The sequence below is a fragment of the Olea europaea genome, chromosome 6 (assembly GCF_002742605.1).
Source record: "Olea europaea var. sylvestris chromosome 6, O_europaea_v1, whole genome shotgun sequence".
Lineage (NCBI taxonomy): Eukaryota > Viridiplantae > Streptophyta > Magnoliopsida > Lamiales > Oleaceae > Olea > Olea europaea.
The window spans coordinates 287,542-306,171 of record NC_036242.1 but is presented as its reverse complement, the minus strand read 5'-3'; the positions used below and the strand labels follow the sequence as shown (position 1 = coordinate 306,171).

At 34.8% G+C, this 18,630-nt stretch overlaps 2 protein-coding genes across 2 annotated transcripts; both read left to right on the top strand.

Moving 5' to 3' along the window:
• Positions 1-16,324: 16,324 nt before the first annotated feature.
• Positions 16,325-16,989, top strand: LOC111396413. The gene is made up of 2 exons (XM_023022850.1): positions 16,325-16,563; positions 16,648-16,989. The coding sequence occupies exons 1-2, from the start codon at positions 16,339-16,341 to the stop codon at positions 16,987-16,989; spliced, it is 567 nt and encodes a 188-aa protein (XP_022878618.1). The 5' UTR covers positions 16,325-16,338.
• Positions 16,990-17,044: 55 nt separating this feature from the next.
• Positions 17,045-18,299, top strand: LOC111396412. Its single transcript, XM_023022849.1, has 3 exons — positions 17,045-17,427; positions 17,664-18,148; positions 18,227-18,299. The coding sequence occupies exons 1-3, from the start codon at positions 17,050-17,052 to the stop codon at positions 18,297-18,299; spliced, it is 936 nt and encodes a 311-aa protein (XP_022878617.1). The 5' UTR covers positions 17,045-17,049.
• The last annotated feature ends 331 nt before the right edge of the window (positions 18,300-18,630 follow it).

The following is an 18,630-nucleotide window of genomic DNA, read 5'->3' as shown; positions in this document are numbered from 1 at the left end:
ATAATTCTTAACATTGTCAGCCTAATGCACATCCTATCTAGATCCTTAGGTGTGGTGTCTTGTCCTTGGCTCAAGGACCCGATTTCACCATCTATTCATGTGTAGCCCCATTTCACCTCCATGACCTCGATCTTACACGGATTTCTCCACGAATTCACTGTTCCATCTCAGCGAGGAGCCGTACTCCATCACATCTCTTACATTTTGATCCTAACTTATGTGAACTCGGATAGGTAGATCGCTATTAAACTCATAAAAGAATGACGCAAACCCCAAGAAAGTTAAAAATCAAAGTTCAGGACTCAATTCACAAATTTGTGGACCAAACAACCAATTAATGAATCAAACAACCCCAAGATAACAAAGATACGAAGGACCTTTTGATTAGACAATTAATTAAATCTTACCTGAGTTGTTGAACGCCACAAAATGTTGAATCTTGATAAGTTCAGATTTGTCCACACAATAACAAGGATTGGAAGCAAAAGCCTCTTGAACTAATTTCTCAAAATATCAAAGTCTAAAGTTTACAATGCAAAATAAGTCTCTATTTATATAAAACCATAAAAACCCTAACTAAACTTAGCAAACACGTCCAAATATTAAAAGAAATAAGGAAAGATTAGAATTCTATAAGAAAAAGGAAACTTGCGAAAATTCAAAAATTCGGCTCCAGTTTTGGCATATTCTCATGCGGTCGCATAGACCACATAAAATTTGGCCTTCAGCGTCCTGTTGCCTCCCATGCGACCGCAAGCCAGGAACCACTATGCGGTCGCATAGTGGCTGATTTTGGCTCCACGTTCAGCCATTTGAATCAAGTGTCTCCAATCCATTCCGGCCTTCATCTCCAACACCAACATTGTTCCTTGACATGTTGTCTTCAACCCCGTGAACTTCATAGCTCCCACTAGCAATCATATACCTTAAATCAATGTCAATTGGACACAATTGCGCCCCCTTCTTCTCGGCTTCGAACATGGAATTTTTGATCGGGTTTGGTCAAACCAAGATCACATCAGATCCTCCATTTTCAAGAAGATTCGTCCTCAAATTCGCACTTGGTTCAAAGACCTGGCACCTTCCATCTGCTTGGCCATAACTTAGCTTCTGATTGTGATTTTGATATTCCACCATGCCATGATTGAATATTTCTCCTTCGACTCTCCATAACTACTCTAATTGCTCCACCTCAACTGGATATTCAAAGGGTGGTTTCTTCTTCATAAAGTCCTCATGCAGCAAATATTCATAGTTCTGCAACAAAGAATTATGCAAACTGGGGAGGGACATGTTAGCCTTCACCAACACACTTCCACCACCTAACTCACTCTTCTTTACAAATATGCTCTCCTTTCATTTTTCTTTCATTTTTTCTCTCTTCTCCCTTCAACCTCAACTGAACATCATACACTTGTTGTGGTGTCAAAGGTACAAGTGTAATAGTTTTCCCGTCCATGTCAAAACTATACCTATTTCTAAATCCATCATGCTTCACTTTCCTATCGTATTGCCAAGGCCTACCTAATAATAGATGCCTCGTATCCATAGGCACAACATTTCATCCTTATACCTCCCAATTGACAAATTCAATAACACCCTCTTATTCACCTTAACCTCTCCATGATCATCCAAACACTGTAATCTATATGGTTTTGGGTGTTTAATTGTTTTTATGCCTAACTTCTCAATTAAATTGGTACTAGCTAGATTTGTGCAACAACCTCCGTCAATTATTAAATTACATACCTTATTTTCCACATGGCATTGTGTGTGGAAAATATTCTCCCGTTGTTGCTCCTCTTCATCTACCTTGATTTGCGAACTGAGTGCACGCATCACCACTAATACGTCCCCTTCAACTGAATACTCCACCCCGTCACCATCACTAACATCTTCTAACTTGGGCATTCCATCTTCATTACTGTCACTCACCACTTTCTCACTGTCCTTCAAAATCATGGCCCGTTTGTTTGGACACTGAGAAGCAATGTGTCCTGTCCCTAAGTACTTGAAGCACTTGATGTCTTGACTCCTAGAGTGCTGTGGTTCCGCCTTGGGTCCAACCTTGCTAGCATTGTCATCCTTTTCCCTACGTGGCTCAATTTTATTGTTGACAACACCCCTATCAACTTTCTCTTCAGTCCACCTAGACCTCTAAGATGAATTAGGCCCCTGTTGATCCCTAGCTCCTCCTTTTCTCTTCAACTGCCTCTCAACCTTCATTGTCACATGAAACATATCCTCCAATTCCACATATGCTGCAATTCAACAACATTGGCGATGTCCCTATTCAACCCATTCAAAAACCTTGCCATGGTGGCTTCCCGGTCCTCCTCCACATTAGCCTGAATCATCAAAATTTCTATCTCCTTGTGGTAATCCTCCACACTCCTTGACCCTTGATTCAACCCCTGCAACTTATGACGAAGCTCCCTATAATAGTGACTCGGTATAAATCTCTTCCTCATAACTGCCTTCAAATCATCCCACGTGCTTATCGGCCTCTCCTTATTCCTTCGCCATGAAGTGACCACCTGATCCCACCAAGTGATGGCGTAATCAATGAACTCCAAGATTGCAAGCTTCACTTTTTTCTCCTCTGAATAGTTATGGCAATCAAAGATCAACTCCACCTTCTTCTTCCATTCTAGGTAAGTCTTCAGATCACTCATACCCCTGAATTATGGAATCGTCATCTTTATGTTACCCCAATTGCCATCCACATCATCTCCATGGTTATTCCTACCCCTTCATTCAAACCACACCCTCTACGCCTCATTCTACCCATTTCAGCCTCATCATCAAATTCTCCTCCATATTCATTCTCATCCAGCTCACTGCCAATATCATATGCTTCCCGTTCCATCCTAGGCTCCCGCCTACCCGACCTCCTAGCTTGAGGGACATTCACCCGTTGACCCCGAATAAGAGTTGTAACCATCGCGTCAAGCCTGTCCAACCTACTTTCCAATCGATTTTCCATATTTATCATCATCTGCTCAAACCACTGTATTAAGTCATCTTGCATGTTGATTTGATTACCGTTTTGGCTAGAATTTGATCCTTCCTTGTTAGACATTGCTTACAAATTTTCTACCTCACCAAAATTCCGCTCGAGAATCACTCAATATTAGGCTTTTACCCTCAATTGAACTCACTACTCAGTTACTTAGAGTAAACTTGTGGGATAACAATTGAATTGTGCAGGACTCAAGATTAGGAAGTTGAAGGATTAAGAAATTAAATAATTTTTTTTGGAGGGACAAATTTTATTTTATTATTTTTTTTTTTTGACAAAAACACAAAACAATTAAACTATTAAAACGTTTAGATCTAGGACTCAAAATTAATGGGAAACACGAAGAACAAAACAAAGGCTCCAAAATAAGAAGAAAAAAACAAAGGGATATAACTTTTATTCTAATGCCTAAGCTCTTACACCATCTGATGTGAACTCGGATAGCTAGATCGCTATTAAACCCACAAAAGAATGACGCAAACTCCAAGAAAGCCAAAAATCAAAGTTTAGGATTCAAATCACAAATTGCGTACCAAACAACCAATTAATAAATCAAACAGCTCCAAGATAACAAAGAACGAAGGACCTTTTGATTACACAATTAATTGAATCCTACCCAAGTTGTTGAACACCACAAGATGTTGAATCTTGATAAGTTCAGATTTGTCCACAAAAGAATAAGGATTGGAAGCAAAAGCCTCTCGAATTAATTTATCAAAATATCAAAGTCTAAAGTTTACAATGCAAAATAAGTCCCTATTTATATGAAACCATAAAAACCCTAACTAAACTTGGCAAACACATCCAAATATTGAAAGAAATAAGGAAAGATTAGAATTCTAGAAGAAAAAAGAAACTTGCGAAAATTCAAAAATCTGACTCAAGTTTTGGCCTATGCGACCGCATAGGCTATTCTCATGCAGTTGCATAGACCACATGAAATCCGGCCTTCAGTGTCCTGCTGCCTCCCATGCGACCGCAAGCCAAGAACCACTATGCGGTTGCATAGTTGCCGATTTTGGCTCCAAGTTTGACAGTTTGAATCAAGTGTCTCCAATCCATTCCAACCTTCGTCTCCAACACCAACCTTGCTCCTTGGCATGTTGTTTTCAACCCCGTGAACTCCACAGCTCCCACTAGCAATCATATACCTTAAATCAACGCCAATTGGACTCGATTGTGCCCCATCCTTCTCGGCTTCGAACATGAAATTTTTGATCGGCTTTGGTCTAACCAAGATCACATCACCAACTAAGATTCTAAGACCAATTGGAAATCAATTCTATCTAATTTACTTGTTATCTCAAGGGTCTTTCAATAGAATTATACTCTTATGCTCAGTATATATACTTAGCTTAATTCATTATGAAGAGCGTCTCCATTATTGTTCACCTTATAGTCTCATGCACATATTTTTTGAACGACTTTCTGACTTAATCATTGAATGGACTCTGAGAACAACTTGTCATATGATTTTTGATAGCATCATATATTATGAGATAATCGCTATATCTAAAGTTAAAAAGTTGTTGTCAACAACTAAATAATTTATAACATAAATAAAGCCTAGTGTGCAATACACAAATAATTTCTTTCCTAGTCAGATGGATCAAACGACATAGACAGATTGAGTTGCCCCGCCCCGAACCCACCTTGTGGAAAAAAAGTAAAAAATTAAAAATTAAAAATAATTTTATTTCTAGATAATTCATTCGTTAAAAGCTCATTTTAAATTTATATTTTATTCTCTAATAATAAAATAATTCGAAATTTTGAAAATGTAAAAAAAATAAAAAATAATAATAAACGAGGCAAAAAGTTGTCCCATCCACTCCCCGCCCCGCCCAGAGTGGGGTTTTGGCCAAACGGGGCGAGGTGAAGTAAGTGTTCCCCGTCCCTCACCCGCCCTGGGGCACCCTCACCCCGCCCTATTGCCATCGCTATGATTGAGGCTCCTGAAAAATCCAGGTGTCACGTGGACACCCATTGGGCCGCACCCGGTTTTGGGGTGCCAAAATGCAAGAGGCCAGGCTCAACCCACACCCACGTGCCTCACTAGTCGTTTTTTTTCTACAAAACGAAATAGTGTTACAAAGAATAAATTATAGAGGACAAAATAGGGATATAAATAAAAGAATGGGGGGCCCGCCAGTAACTGTAGTTGTAAGAATATTGGAGAAACCTGTTGACTAGCTATTGGTTGCATAGATGAGTCATAAATGGATGTTGAGGATAAGGTTGCCACCTGTCCCTTCGTATTGGTACATGAACGAGATGTTCCAATATTTCGCGATATGTAGCTTGCACTTCAGAATTAGAAATATTGCGCTCTAAGTGGCTTTCATTTGAGTGATTTAGAGGAAAAGCTTTATTTCATTGAAAAGATATATGGTTAATTATAATAATTACACGACTAATTGTAATAGATTAATAATTACTCCAATTTGTCCAATCTTTGTTCAACTACTAACTATAATACTACAATTAGGGAATTTTTTAAAAATCTGACTCAAATATAATGAATTGAACTTTACAAATATAAGCCACTAAACAATAATAAATTCATTAAAATTTTGAAAGATCTATTATTTAAAGTATTCACAAATTAACATTTGTTAATGTCAAATTAACCCCGTAACAAAATGTTTCATTTAAAAAAAAATTATTTAATTATTTTTGTTTTCCATATTTTGTCTCAACTTTTATCATATATATAACTCAACAAGTTTTCAATATACCATTTTATAATTTTCATCATATTGATATATATTGTATATGATAAGTTTATTAGTGAATGACATTTGTACTCGGACGATCCTAAAAATTATTACTGTTATATCCTTAATTCTTCCCTATAAATATAGGTGTCTTAATAAGACACACAAGTCGATTGACTTTTTATTATCTTTTCTCTTTTTCTCTCTTTTCATAACACATTATCAGTATAAAAGCTTAATTGTTCAAAATTTAGTGAATGTAGTAATGTTCTAAACATATCACGTGTTACGAGTACTGAAATTAATTTGGTAACATGTAATTTTTCACACATGCAAGATAATGTCAAATATGGCATTTCGATTTGTGTAAATATATTTTATATGGCTATTTATAACTTCCTCGATATCTGTGTGAATTTCTTTTTGGTTTCTGTAATATAAGTACACTCTCATCTCCATTAGTCAATTGGTTGCTCGTGTTTCTACACTGAGACATATTTTAATTGGTTGCTTATTAATCACGCAAATACCTGTATGGTGAAATATGTTTGCTCAATTGGTCATTGATTACCCGGTACTTCAACACACTAATTATTGCTCAAAACAAATTTGCTCAATAACATAAGTTTAAATCATGTTTTAATTTGTTAATTTGGCCACAATTAATCATGCTTTACATTATGTACAAATTTTCGACTATAGTTGTCATATTTAATTATGCTTTAAATCATGATTCTTTCATATAAGCTTTCTGAATACTCTTTTTATCCTTAACTTTATTAATAATTTTTTTTATTCTTGTATAAACTTTAAAGTATATATTGTTGTTTCTCCTGAAATATCACAACATTATAATTAATATATTTTAAGAATATTACTTGCTCCAAAAGAACATGAACTATATTTTTTTAATATTTTAGAAGAAAATTATTTGATCATGAAGAGCATGAATTATATTTTTTAATATTTTAGAAGAATATTTACATATTGATCTTGAAGAAGTAATCGTAAAATACAACGTGGTTCCAACATAGCACATATTTCGAAAAATATATTATTTTAAATTAGTGTTTATCTCTGAAGAAAAATACATAACTTATATCATGTTAATTACCTGATTAACTATTATGTAAAGTTTAACCGCATTTTTCGAAACAAATTGTTTTTTTTTTTTTTTGCTTTATTTTGTAGTTAATCAATGGAAAATATCTCAAAACTTGAGTTTGCTGCACTTGATATATCTGATAGGAAATATATGTCATTGGTACTTTATATTGATATCAATCTTGTCTCAAAAAGTTTGGGAAAAACAATAATAAAAGCAAACAAATAATCCCTACAGGATCGTGTAAAAATATTCATCTTCCTTCGTCATCATTTTCACGATAGATTGAAAATTGAATATCTCATTACGAAAGATCTATAGGTTTTTTGAAAAAATTAGCTAATAAATTTGATCATCAGAGGACTATAGTTGATAAGTCTATTTTATACAATTATTAGGGGCTTTAAATAATAATATTTTGTAGTTCTTCTAATGAAATATAGCCTAATTTTTGTTATATTATGTTAAATAGGTAAAACTCGATGTTTGATGTAGAATTAGAGAAAATAATGCAAAATAGTGAAAAAATGGCGAAATCCAAAAGTCAAAGACTAAATTGCAAACAATCCATAGATGAGATGGGCAATAAAATGCAGATCGAAGATGCTAAGGATTTAATTGGACACAATTGAAAGATAAAAGAACAAGATTACAAGAGAAAATGGCCCGATTGAATCAAATACAGAGTTTGGGACTAAAATACAATACTTCAAAAGTTGAGTCCGATTGCAAAACCATGTCAAATGGAGTTGAAACTAAGTCGATGAGATGAAAGTTTGTTGAAATTTATCAAAATACACGCCTGAGAAAGTTCGACAAAAAATTGTACCGTGATTAAGCAAGGTCACAAAAATCCACTCCAAAGACAAAATCATGTGTGTACACACCAAATGAATTTTGGGAAAAAGTTTTGTTTCCTTATTTCATTTTGTAAACTTTTGGTATGTAATTTTTTGGCATTCTATATATAACATAAGCCATTCAAAACGGAAAATATATATATATATATATATATATATATATATATATATAAAATAAAGATCCTTTTAACCTTAAAAAAATCACATATTCTACGCATTTTGGAGGTGAAGAACAAGGCTAACAACGCGAAATCAAAGCTAATTGCAAGAAAAAAATCACATATTCTACGTATTTTGGAGGCGAAGAACAAGCCTAACAGCGCGAAATCAAAGCTATTTGCAAATCATATATTCTACTTATTTTGGAAGCGAAGAACAAGGCTAACAACGTGAAATCAAAGCTAATTGCAAGAACATTGAAAATTCTTCATCTGGATTCAAGATTCACATCAAGAACGTGGAAAATTCATGCTTCTTCATCATTTCTTCTTTTCCAGATGATGATTTTCCAATTTTTCTTTTGTAATTTAATTTTAAGACATGTTATGCTAGTTTTTCAATTATATTGTATGATTGAGGAATCCTATTGTTGTTTATTTTAATTTAATACTTTAATTTAAATATTTCTTACTATTTCTTGATTGATTTTGCATTCTCATTGCACTATTTAGTTGTTTGGTCATCAATTGAACAGTTAGGTACTTGTTGTAGTGTAAGAATACTCACAATAAGTTTAGAACGCGGTAAAATCAACACATGGACAATAAGTATTAGAAATAATATCTATGAAATTTGCAATCATGTAGATAACTAACCTAAATGCATGATTTTCATATACATTCAGACTATGAATAGGATTGTGTCGTGTTAAACATAGGTTGATGCATCTTGGAAAAAAACATTTAACATATTAGTGTTATCGATTGTCAAAAATACTTGAAATTAACTAGATTATTAATTGATAATTGAAATAGATGGAAATAGGGGGAATCATGAATCCAATACAAGCATTGTCATTCGATAAAATTAAAATTTACTTGTTTTATTAGTATAGATTAGAAGTAGTATAAACAAATACAAAATTACTCTTTTCCTATCACTGCTCACTTGAATTTAATACAAACTGTTGAACTATATTTTAAACATTATTCATTGTTGGAATAATAAACTCAAAATTAACTATTTATATTACTTGTACATGTTGGGAATTTACTTAAACATGCATAACGAAACTAAACAGTTTCAATTCCCACTAGGATTTAGCTTTGTATTTAGATAAGAACTATGATGAAAAATATGCCTTTTCTTGATTTTGCAAACTCCTTTGCATTATCCCCTTTCTAGCAACTTGAATCTGCCTCCCACAGCTGTCCAATTGTCCAGCTTCCAATGAAATCCACACAGAGAATAGACTGCAACTGCTAGGGCTTTTCCTCTTGTGCCAGCAAGAATTATGAAAACGATCTGGATCTTAAACCCTAGCCATGTATTTATATAAACCCAAACAGCTCGACCCGGTCCGGTCCATTATTTAATTAATCCATTTAATTAAATCCGATATGTGAATTAATTAATTAATTCGGGGATATAAATAACCAATCCAATTAATTAATTCATCCAACAATTGTTAAATTAATTAATTGACAATTTGCAATCTTCTAATTCTCTTTTGTATGTGACCCATCAGGTTCCCGACCACGATATCTAACGACGTGAAATATTGTTTTGATCTAATCAAAACTGATAAATTAAACACCCTTTTAATTTATCACAAATTCAAACTCGCCATCCCAGATTGACATCTAACAATGTATCAGAGCAATATATGTGATAGAAAATGTCACGTAGTATGACAAAATCAAAGCTATTCGTTTACCATGAAAATATAATCCCTTCGTCAATATGCTTCGATCAACTACGAGATATGGAAGTGTGTCAATCTCGATTATCGACCATATCTTTCATTCTACTATTAAGTCAATATGAGTCGAAAAATCCTTTTCGACTTATATGTATACCTTGGCCAAAGATTTCGTTATTGACTTAATTGAACGAAATGCAGATCACAATTTCTTACTATCTAAGAGTGACGAATCCTCTATTGATCATTCGCAACCTTCATATTTCATCCTCACTAACATAGTTTGAAATGTTTAGAACTCCGTTGACAAAAATCCTTATGAACTATTTATAGTATCTAACCACAACTCCCTCGAGACAAGCCATTATAAACTCTCTTACTTGAATATGTAATTTCTTAGTTGGTTAAAGCAATAGATATGCTATGTTTGGTACATAGTATTAGATAATAATTTAAAATTTTCATTAAATTCCCATATAGAATATTGGAACGTAGTATTAATAGAGTTGGAGAGAATTCCACATGAGTATTCATCGAATCAATATCAATACGAAGAACTAAATTTTGTCCTAAAAAAAATCGGACTATACTTTCTATGTTGAGATGTGACTAAGGCTTGATTTGGTATTGTTGCATCAATTGCAACTTTGCTGAAAAAAAGAATGGTAAAGAAAAATTTCTCCTCCTTCCGTCTCATTTATATAGATCGACTTTCCTTATTTTCTTTTCCCAATTATATAAGCCCCCTTTTTTACTGATAATATTTTATTTTATTTGTTTAATAATATACCCTTATTTAATTTGCCTAATTATAACTAAACTTCTCACTCAATCTTGAAATTGTGCAAACATAAGTAAGGGTAGATTAAGAAAGTTTTTGACAAAAATTTGACGCCAGAATTAAAAGTCAGAAAGGTTGATTACATGATGACGAACAATAGAATTGACATAAATTGTATAATATTGAGTTGGTGAAATCACAAGTCAATTTATTGATCTATTAGAAATATAATTAATGAGCACATCTATTAACTTTTGTAAATGGCATGTTCATCTTACATTTGAAATAAGTTCAAGTAATTTGTTTTTGGGACATGAATGGATCGAGGTTGCATATACTCAAATGAACAAGTTATATTTCAATAATGCCACTCGTATCATTATTTTATAACTTTTCATCTCAATAACGATACAAAATACTGTTCTCAATAACCTTTTTATCCTCTCAACGACAGTTGTGCCGTTCTCTTAGAGCTTTTCATGTTAATAATGGCACAAGTATTGTTCTCAAAGACCTTTCATCCTCTTAAAAGCACTTGTGCAGTTATTGAGATGAAAAGTACACCATTATAATGGCACCATTCTCATGAACAATTATATTCATGTGTCGTTCTCATGTAAAAAAAAAACAAATATAATAAAAATACATAAGAACATTTAATTAAGGGCTTCAAAACTGTAATTACAATCAATATTTAACTTGAAGCAAACATGTACAAATATTTGACTTTGATTCACTAAATCTACGAATCAAAGTGCTATGTAAATATCTCTGCAACTAATTTCTTCTTCCAAACAGACATCTATTTCGAGTGAACCAAATCCAATTTCAACTTAGCTTGCAAAAACTCTATATAATCCAGATGAATCGAATCCATATTCAACTGAGCTTGCAAAAACTCTATGTACTTAACTTGAACAGCAAACAGTTAAGTACAGCAAACAATCAGATCTACAAAATAATAATGAGATAAAAGTTAGATTAAAATGACATACACGAAAATTTGCACTGTATATGATATCAAGTTGGTGAGCACAAGTCATTCTACTGATTCATTAATGTCTAAGTAATGATATAGAGGCACGGACAAACGGGTCATGGCTGTTTATACTCGTGTTCATAGGCTATACATTACAAGTGCCATTTTATTATCAGTAACGGTACTTGAGCTATTTTGTTGATTTCTCATTTATTTTCATTTGTTTCCAACGCAATGACCTTTATAATTGGACACTCTAAGTTGTGTCGTTCTCACAATAACAATAGAAATTTATATTTTGGTAACGTCACTTGTGCACGTCACTTGTGCCATTTTCTTAAAACTTTTCATCTCAGTAGTGACACTGATACCGTTTTTAGGGACCTTTGAAATCCTGTAAATGCACTTGTCCGATTCTCATGGACACTTATAAATCAAATATAATGACAGTTGTGTTGTTCTCATAAATGTTTTCGACTCAGTAACGACACAAGTGTCATTGTCATAAAAAGGTATATTTACAAGCATAACAATAGTTGTAAAGTTCTTATAGACATTCTCATCTTTGTAACGACATGGGTGTTGTTCTCATAGACAAGTAAATTTACAAACATAATGACAGTTTTGCCATACTTATAGACGTTCTCATCTCAGTAACGACACAATTACTATTTTTATGGACACTTGTATTTACAAACATAACAATACATGTGTCGTTCTCATTTGAAAAGAACAAATTGAATATAAATGTACAATCAAAATCTAACAATAATCCCCTCTTTATTTTGCCATTGCTATGCTTGAAATGATCTTTCACAAGTCTTCAATTTTGTCCTAGTGTCGCATCGTCATCCTTCAAATCCCAAACTTTAAACTCGGTCACCAATGCGAACACTTGCAATCCGAATCTTGCAAGCTATGTACAAATGTGAACACACACATCTACTTGCCATCGAAGTTAAGCAAGCAACACAGATTATGCAAAGAACAGGGATATAGTGTTTTAGCTTGTTCATTTTCTAAGATTCAGATCCTTGTTAATTGTAAATATCATCTCCAAGCAAAACTATACCAAAAATTTAGAACCATTGCAATGCTCATTCCCAGTGAATAATTCTATAAGTCTGTTGAAATGCTCACTCCAATGTTCTTTGTATAATGCTCATATATCCTCATTTTTCCCATAATTCCATAAGAAATGGGCCTGCATATATGTCCCTATTTTTGCATAATGCTCATATATCCTTTATTCCAATATTCTTTGCACACGTAGGGATATAAACAGGGAAATGCTTATTCAGCAATAGATGCGTATGTTCATTCAAGGTACACATATCCCCGTTCATTCCAATTAAATCTGCTAAAATGCTCATTCCAATGCCTTTAGGGTACACATCTACTTCAATCATTGACTTAGCAAAATGCTCATTCCAATGCAATATCCTAGTGAATAAATTCCACAAGTGTGCTTATCCATAAATTTAGAACTACTCCAAGAGTTACACATAAGAAATCCATAAAACTTAATTATTGAACAGGCATCACGTGACAATTAAAAATATTGTTTAGAAAGTACATAGAACCAATAGCATGATAACTTTAGAACAAATATAGAGAAGATAACAAAATACTAAAATTCCTTTCAATTTAATCAAATACTTCAAGTGAACCGAATATAACGCATATTCAATCAATATTGAGAGATAAAGAAAGTAAAAATGGACTCACTGTCACGAATAAAAGTATTACAAAAAGAAGGTAAAAGAACTTGTAGTTCGTTCGCTTTCACCGTTGTAGTAGTTGAAACAGTTCCTAAATCTTCAAGTTCTTGAAATTTTGTCCATAAAACAATTGATTCTTCCCAATCAATTAAAGCCAACCTGACGACATGTAGTCGATTTTATTGGATTCTACAATGGACAATAAAAAAAGGAAGAAATAAAAAAAGGAAGAAAGAAGAAGGAAGAAGAAGACGTTATTTTTAATATATTGAAGAATAGGGTTTACAATGTAGAAAGAAGGGGAAATAATAGGTAAAATAAGGGGAAATTGGATGAATTTGAGTTAATAACTTAAGGACAATCATGTCATTTTACCAATTAAAACATTCTGAATTATTTATTAATTTTTAATATGAGTAAAAGGTCATTTCACCAAAATCATTCCCTAATCAGGCTAAATGGCCAAATTTCTTTTAATTAAGTTGTAAAGATCATTATATGGATTGAAATAAGTGGAAATTACATATTTCCAGGTATATGAAGAACTGAGTTCACAAGCCAGGTTGGAAAATTTTATATGCACATCTTCGGTTTCTATATCCATACGTATAGTAACTGGTGCCTTAATTATCGCAATTAGGATATCCATTAAGTTAACTTCCATAATATACCAATTCCTCTCTCTCTCTCTCAATATCTTCTGCACGATTCCAAACTACCCAAAACTTTTGCCCCACGAATCCGCTTCGATCGTTTGATTTCACATCCGGTAATTTCGAAGTCTCTCGTTTTCCATTTTGCAACTGTGTTATCAGCTTCATTCGTAGTAGTATATAATCTATTCAAGTAGTTTTTGCCCAATTTTTTTGCTTGGGATCAACAAGCGAAGTGAAATGGAGGAATCGAAGGGCGCAAAACCGGTTACTAATGTCAAAGACATGTCAAAACGAACAAAAAAGAGGAAATCTGAGCAGAGCCCCAAAAGAACCTCACCTAAGAAGCACGTCGTTTCGGTGTCCGCGAGAAAAGTGCGATCAAACAAGGTTTTTTAAATTTCTGGTGTATGCGTTCTGACTTTAGTGGCACACATGTTGGTGGAATCATGGGTTTAGCACTATTGAACATTAATTTGACATCTGTAAACTTAATCTGTTGTAATCATAGGATTAAAGTTTTGTCACCTCATTGTGTGTGAAAAACATGTGTGCTAAAATGTGTTTTGTTTACCCCGTCGATGAACATGACCATCATCAACAATGAAGGTTCATGTGATGAATATGTCAATCTGTGACCGAGACAAATATGAATTTGTGGCCTTAATCAATGGATGACATTATGCATGTACTGAACTAATTGTTAACGTAATTGTTGAAGAGTTTTATGTGACCATGAGCTCCAATTTGTGACTACATTTTTTAACACACTTATGGCGTGTGACCATGATATCCGTCGGTCACTAAGGTGGTTGTGTATACGAGGCTTGAATTCATATTATTACGCATGCCTGCGACCATGTTATTATTGTCTTACGACACTGTGAATATGTTTTGTGGCTTGAGTACACGGTTACATATATATGTGACCCTTTCAAAATAATCAGTTTTCTAGGCTGACTGTGTGATTTGACTACGTTTGTGTGTGAACAACATGTGTACTGAAATGAGTTTTTATTACACCATCTGTGAACATGACCATTATCAACATGACCATGTGACCAATATGTGAATATGTGACCGAGACAATTATGAATTTGTGCCTTTAATGGATGACATAGTGCATGCATGTGACCTGATTGATAACATAGTTATTGAATAGTTTTATGTGACCATGATATCGAATTATGAATATGTTTTTGTGGTCTAAGTGCACAGTTGCATACATATGTGACCTGTACAAAACAATTTGTTTCAGGCTAACTGTACAGGTGCATGCATATCTAAGTGTTTGTGCTTTCACTACATTTGCTTAACATTACATCATTCTAAAAACTTCGTGTAGGCCTGGCAATTCATCATTCCAGAGGAATAGTGGTTCCCAGGTAAGATTACAACATCAGTGACCAAGGGTGTCTTGAAAAGTATACAAACAAACTTAACCAACCATTAGAAGCAAATCATGAGGAGAACCTGCTTCGCACATTTCCTCGACTGCGATGAAATTGTGGTACAACCACAGCTAATTCACTTTTTCCTATTGAGGCAGGTATATCAACCCAATCCTGAAGAATTGTGGTTTTTAGTTGCCGGCCGATATGTAAGATTTTCTATAGCTGAGTTTTGTCTGGTCACGGGATTGAGATGTTCTGGCAATAGTGACATCAGTATTTTTGAAATTAGACCGTCACAATTGAAGACAAAATACTTTTCTCAGGTAGGTAGTGTAACACATGAAGATGTGAAGTCCACATTTATATCTGCCTGCCAAATGCCGGACTTAGATCTTGTCGAAGCCCTCCCTGATCATGATGTTGCACTGATTAGTATCCTCCATTTTATTACTGCCTATTTGTTTCCTAGAGATTATAAGAAAGTTGTCGATCACTATTTGTTCACACTCGTTGAAGACTTCCCTGAACTGAATAGTTTTCCGTGGGGAAAGTTACTGTTCGATGTTACTTTGAGTTCTTTGAAAGATAGGTTGAGTCGTCGAACAACACACTACAGGCTACGAGGTATGTTGGTAGCCTTTCAAGCATGGATCTACGAAACCTTCCCTGGTCTAGATGAAGTTATTGTCACGAAGATATCAACAACGCACCCCCAAATCAAAAACTGGTTTGCAAACGAGCAACCATCTGCTTCTAAGTTAGAGGAGCCTGATTGCTTCAAGAAGCCTAATATAATGGTCCAGTAATTCTTTTTGTCTGATAGTTGAATATATGAAAAACTATTGTTTTCTAATCTCTACTGGAATGCAGATGCAGATCTGTAACCTGGTACCAAGTGAAGCGGAAATGGCGATACCATATATAGATGGGGTGTAGTATAACAAAACAAATCAATCGGAGTTTTCCTGTGGCAGCTATCGAAGGAAAAACAGGAAGCGAAAGTCTGCTAACCCTGCTAGCATGAGTGGAGAATCTGTGCCTTTGGTAACGGACATTGGCGTTGGACCTGCTCATGTTGCAGATGGCGACGATGCTTTCATGGATCCTCCACGACGATGTGAGGTGACATCACATCAGGAAACATCCAATGCTGCTGAAGGCCCTTCGGCCCCCCAACATTCACCAAATGAACCACACTATCATGGGACGGAACGGAGTGATTAGACAAAAAAGATTAATGAAATCATGAAGATGCAAGAACAGATAAAATGTGACATGACGGAAATTAGGACGAATATGCAATTCTTGTCCGAGTCTGTGACTGCAATGATATCAAGTACTATGGATGAGATTTTAAGGCTTTTCAACGATAGGAAAGGTCGTCATGTTAAAGAGTTTGGAGATACGGAAGCTGCTGTAGTTGGAGGTGAAGAAAGTCATGTTGTCGAAGAAGTTCACAAGATTGATGAGGTAGATAAACAATATATTCAATCCATCCTTCACTGACCGTATTTACATTTTTTCACATGTCATATTCTCCAATTTCACGTGCAGGTGGGAAATCAGGAACCTGTTGTTGACAGGAAAGGGAAGGGGAAGGTCGACCCAACTGATGATGCTACTTTTGAATGTAGTCTTCAACCGCCATCATTTGACTTGGGTTTTGGATACACACAATTGGATGTTTCTCACTCTGCAGAAATTCAAAAGCGGGTAGATGCTGTCATATCTGATGTGGTCACAGCATCTGCAAATGTTGAGGAAGAGGTATTCCCATTTTGTTCTTTGTGCTGCATGCTGGTTACTGAATGTATAGGTCACGAACGGTACACGTTTCGAAATACACAGATCACACGCATCCATGAATTCATGTTACATTCATTCTGCATAAACTAACATTTTATCTTTTTCAATACACAGGAATCTCCAACTTCTGAACCACCTTCTGAATTACCAATGAAGCGGGTGTCAAGGCCAGCGAGGATTTTGTGTTCTCCATTTGTTGCGGGTACAGGAAAGTTATTCCGGCATGACGACAACATTATTGTATTTGGAAGTTACAAAGACAATGTTGAAGAAGGTGATAAGTCGACATTCTTGGGTTGGTTCCAGAGAGGGTACAAGCCCAAAAAAAGGCACGAATATTTTCTTCCCTTTCTTCAATCTATTGCTCATATGGTCACAATAAATTGTTCTTACATTTCTTGTTTCAGGAAAAAGTTTAATGAGCATGATGACTTAATCAAACCAGCTTTTGTTATTGGCTCATATCCAGTCGGTAACAAAACATGGTTCCACCAACTCGTAGACCCTGAGACGTCTTTGAATAGCGGGGTATGGTAACATTCATGTATTTGTTCACCGTACAATTACTTGTTAACAAATGAGACCACGTTACGACTCTGCTACCACATCATGCACGAAGTACTATGCGGTTCACTGACATAGTGGTCTCATAAGTATATGTTTTGTTCAACAAGTCACATACCAACTTGGTCACAAGTCACAGAATCACAACTTTATGAAATTTTCTGATGTTGCTCTTATTTCTTATCTTCTTGATCACATAGCACATGGATGCATGCTTCTACTACATTCGGCAGCTAGCAAAATTTGGGAAAGTACAGTACAGAGCTACAACAACAAACTCCTCTTTCCAGAACATGATAAAAGACATATACCCCGCTTTCAAAAAAGATCCTGATGTTCTGTTGTCAGGAAGCCGGTTGTTCCAGGTGGTCACAGGTGATAGCACAACTATGAGAACACCTTGGGCTGATGTAGACTATATGTTCATGCCTCTCCTGCCCACGAATAAAGCTCACTGGTTGCTAGGTCTGCTAGAATTCAGAAGCCACAGATTGATCGTGTTCAATTCAGCTAGTAAAACTTACCATGACTGGAAGGTGCTAAAAGGTGTTAAGCCTTATGTGAAGATATTGCCTGCTCTTATGAATGCATTGGGAATTTCGAAAAAAGACCCTGACTATAATGGATCTGAGTGCATGGAATTGAAGGTGACCGTTGACACTGCCATACCCCAACAGATGAATGGGTGAGTATTTGACCAATACTACATACATAACATATTTTAATATTATTTCATAACATATTGTTTTGTGTTATTCCACAGTCATGATTGTGGGGTGTTCGTCATATTATATGCGTTATATATCCTTCGAGATGGCAGATCTTCTATACCATAGAAATTTGATGTCGCCAAGTGTAGACTTGATATTGCATCGCTACTCTACAAACACCGGGAGACCTATGTGAAGAATCCGAGGTAGGCCACAAAAGGAGAGGGCTTGTCATTGAATGAGGATTGTCACAAAAGTTTTTGTAAACGAATTTTATGCTCGAATATGTAGTCTTTTATAAATCAATGGGGGTGATTGATTTGAATATTGTCCTATTGATGTAAACTCATTTTTTGCATTCCATGAGTGCCACTACTTTTAGTATGTAATGAACCGTTGTTTAGACACATAGTAGTGTGACTAGTCATCGATTTCGTTTGCATGTTCACATATCTTA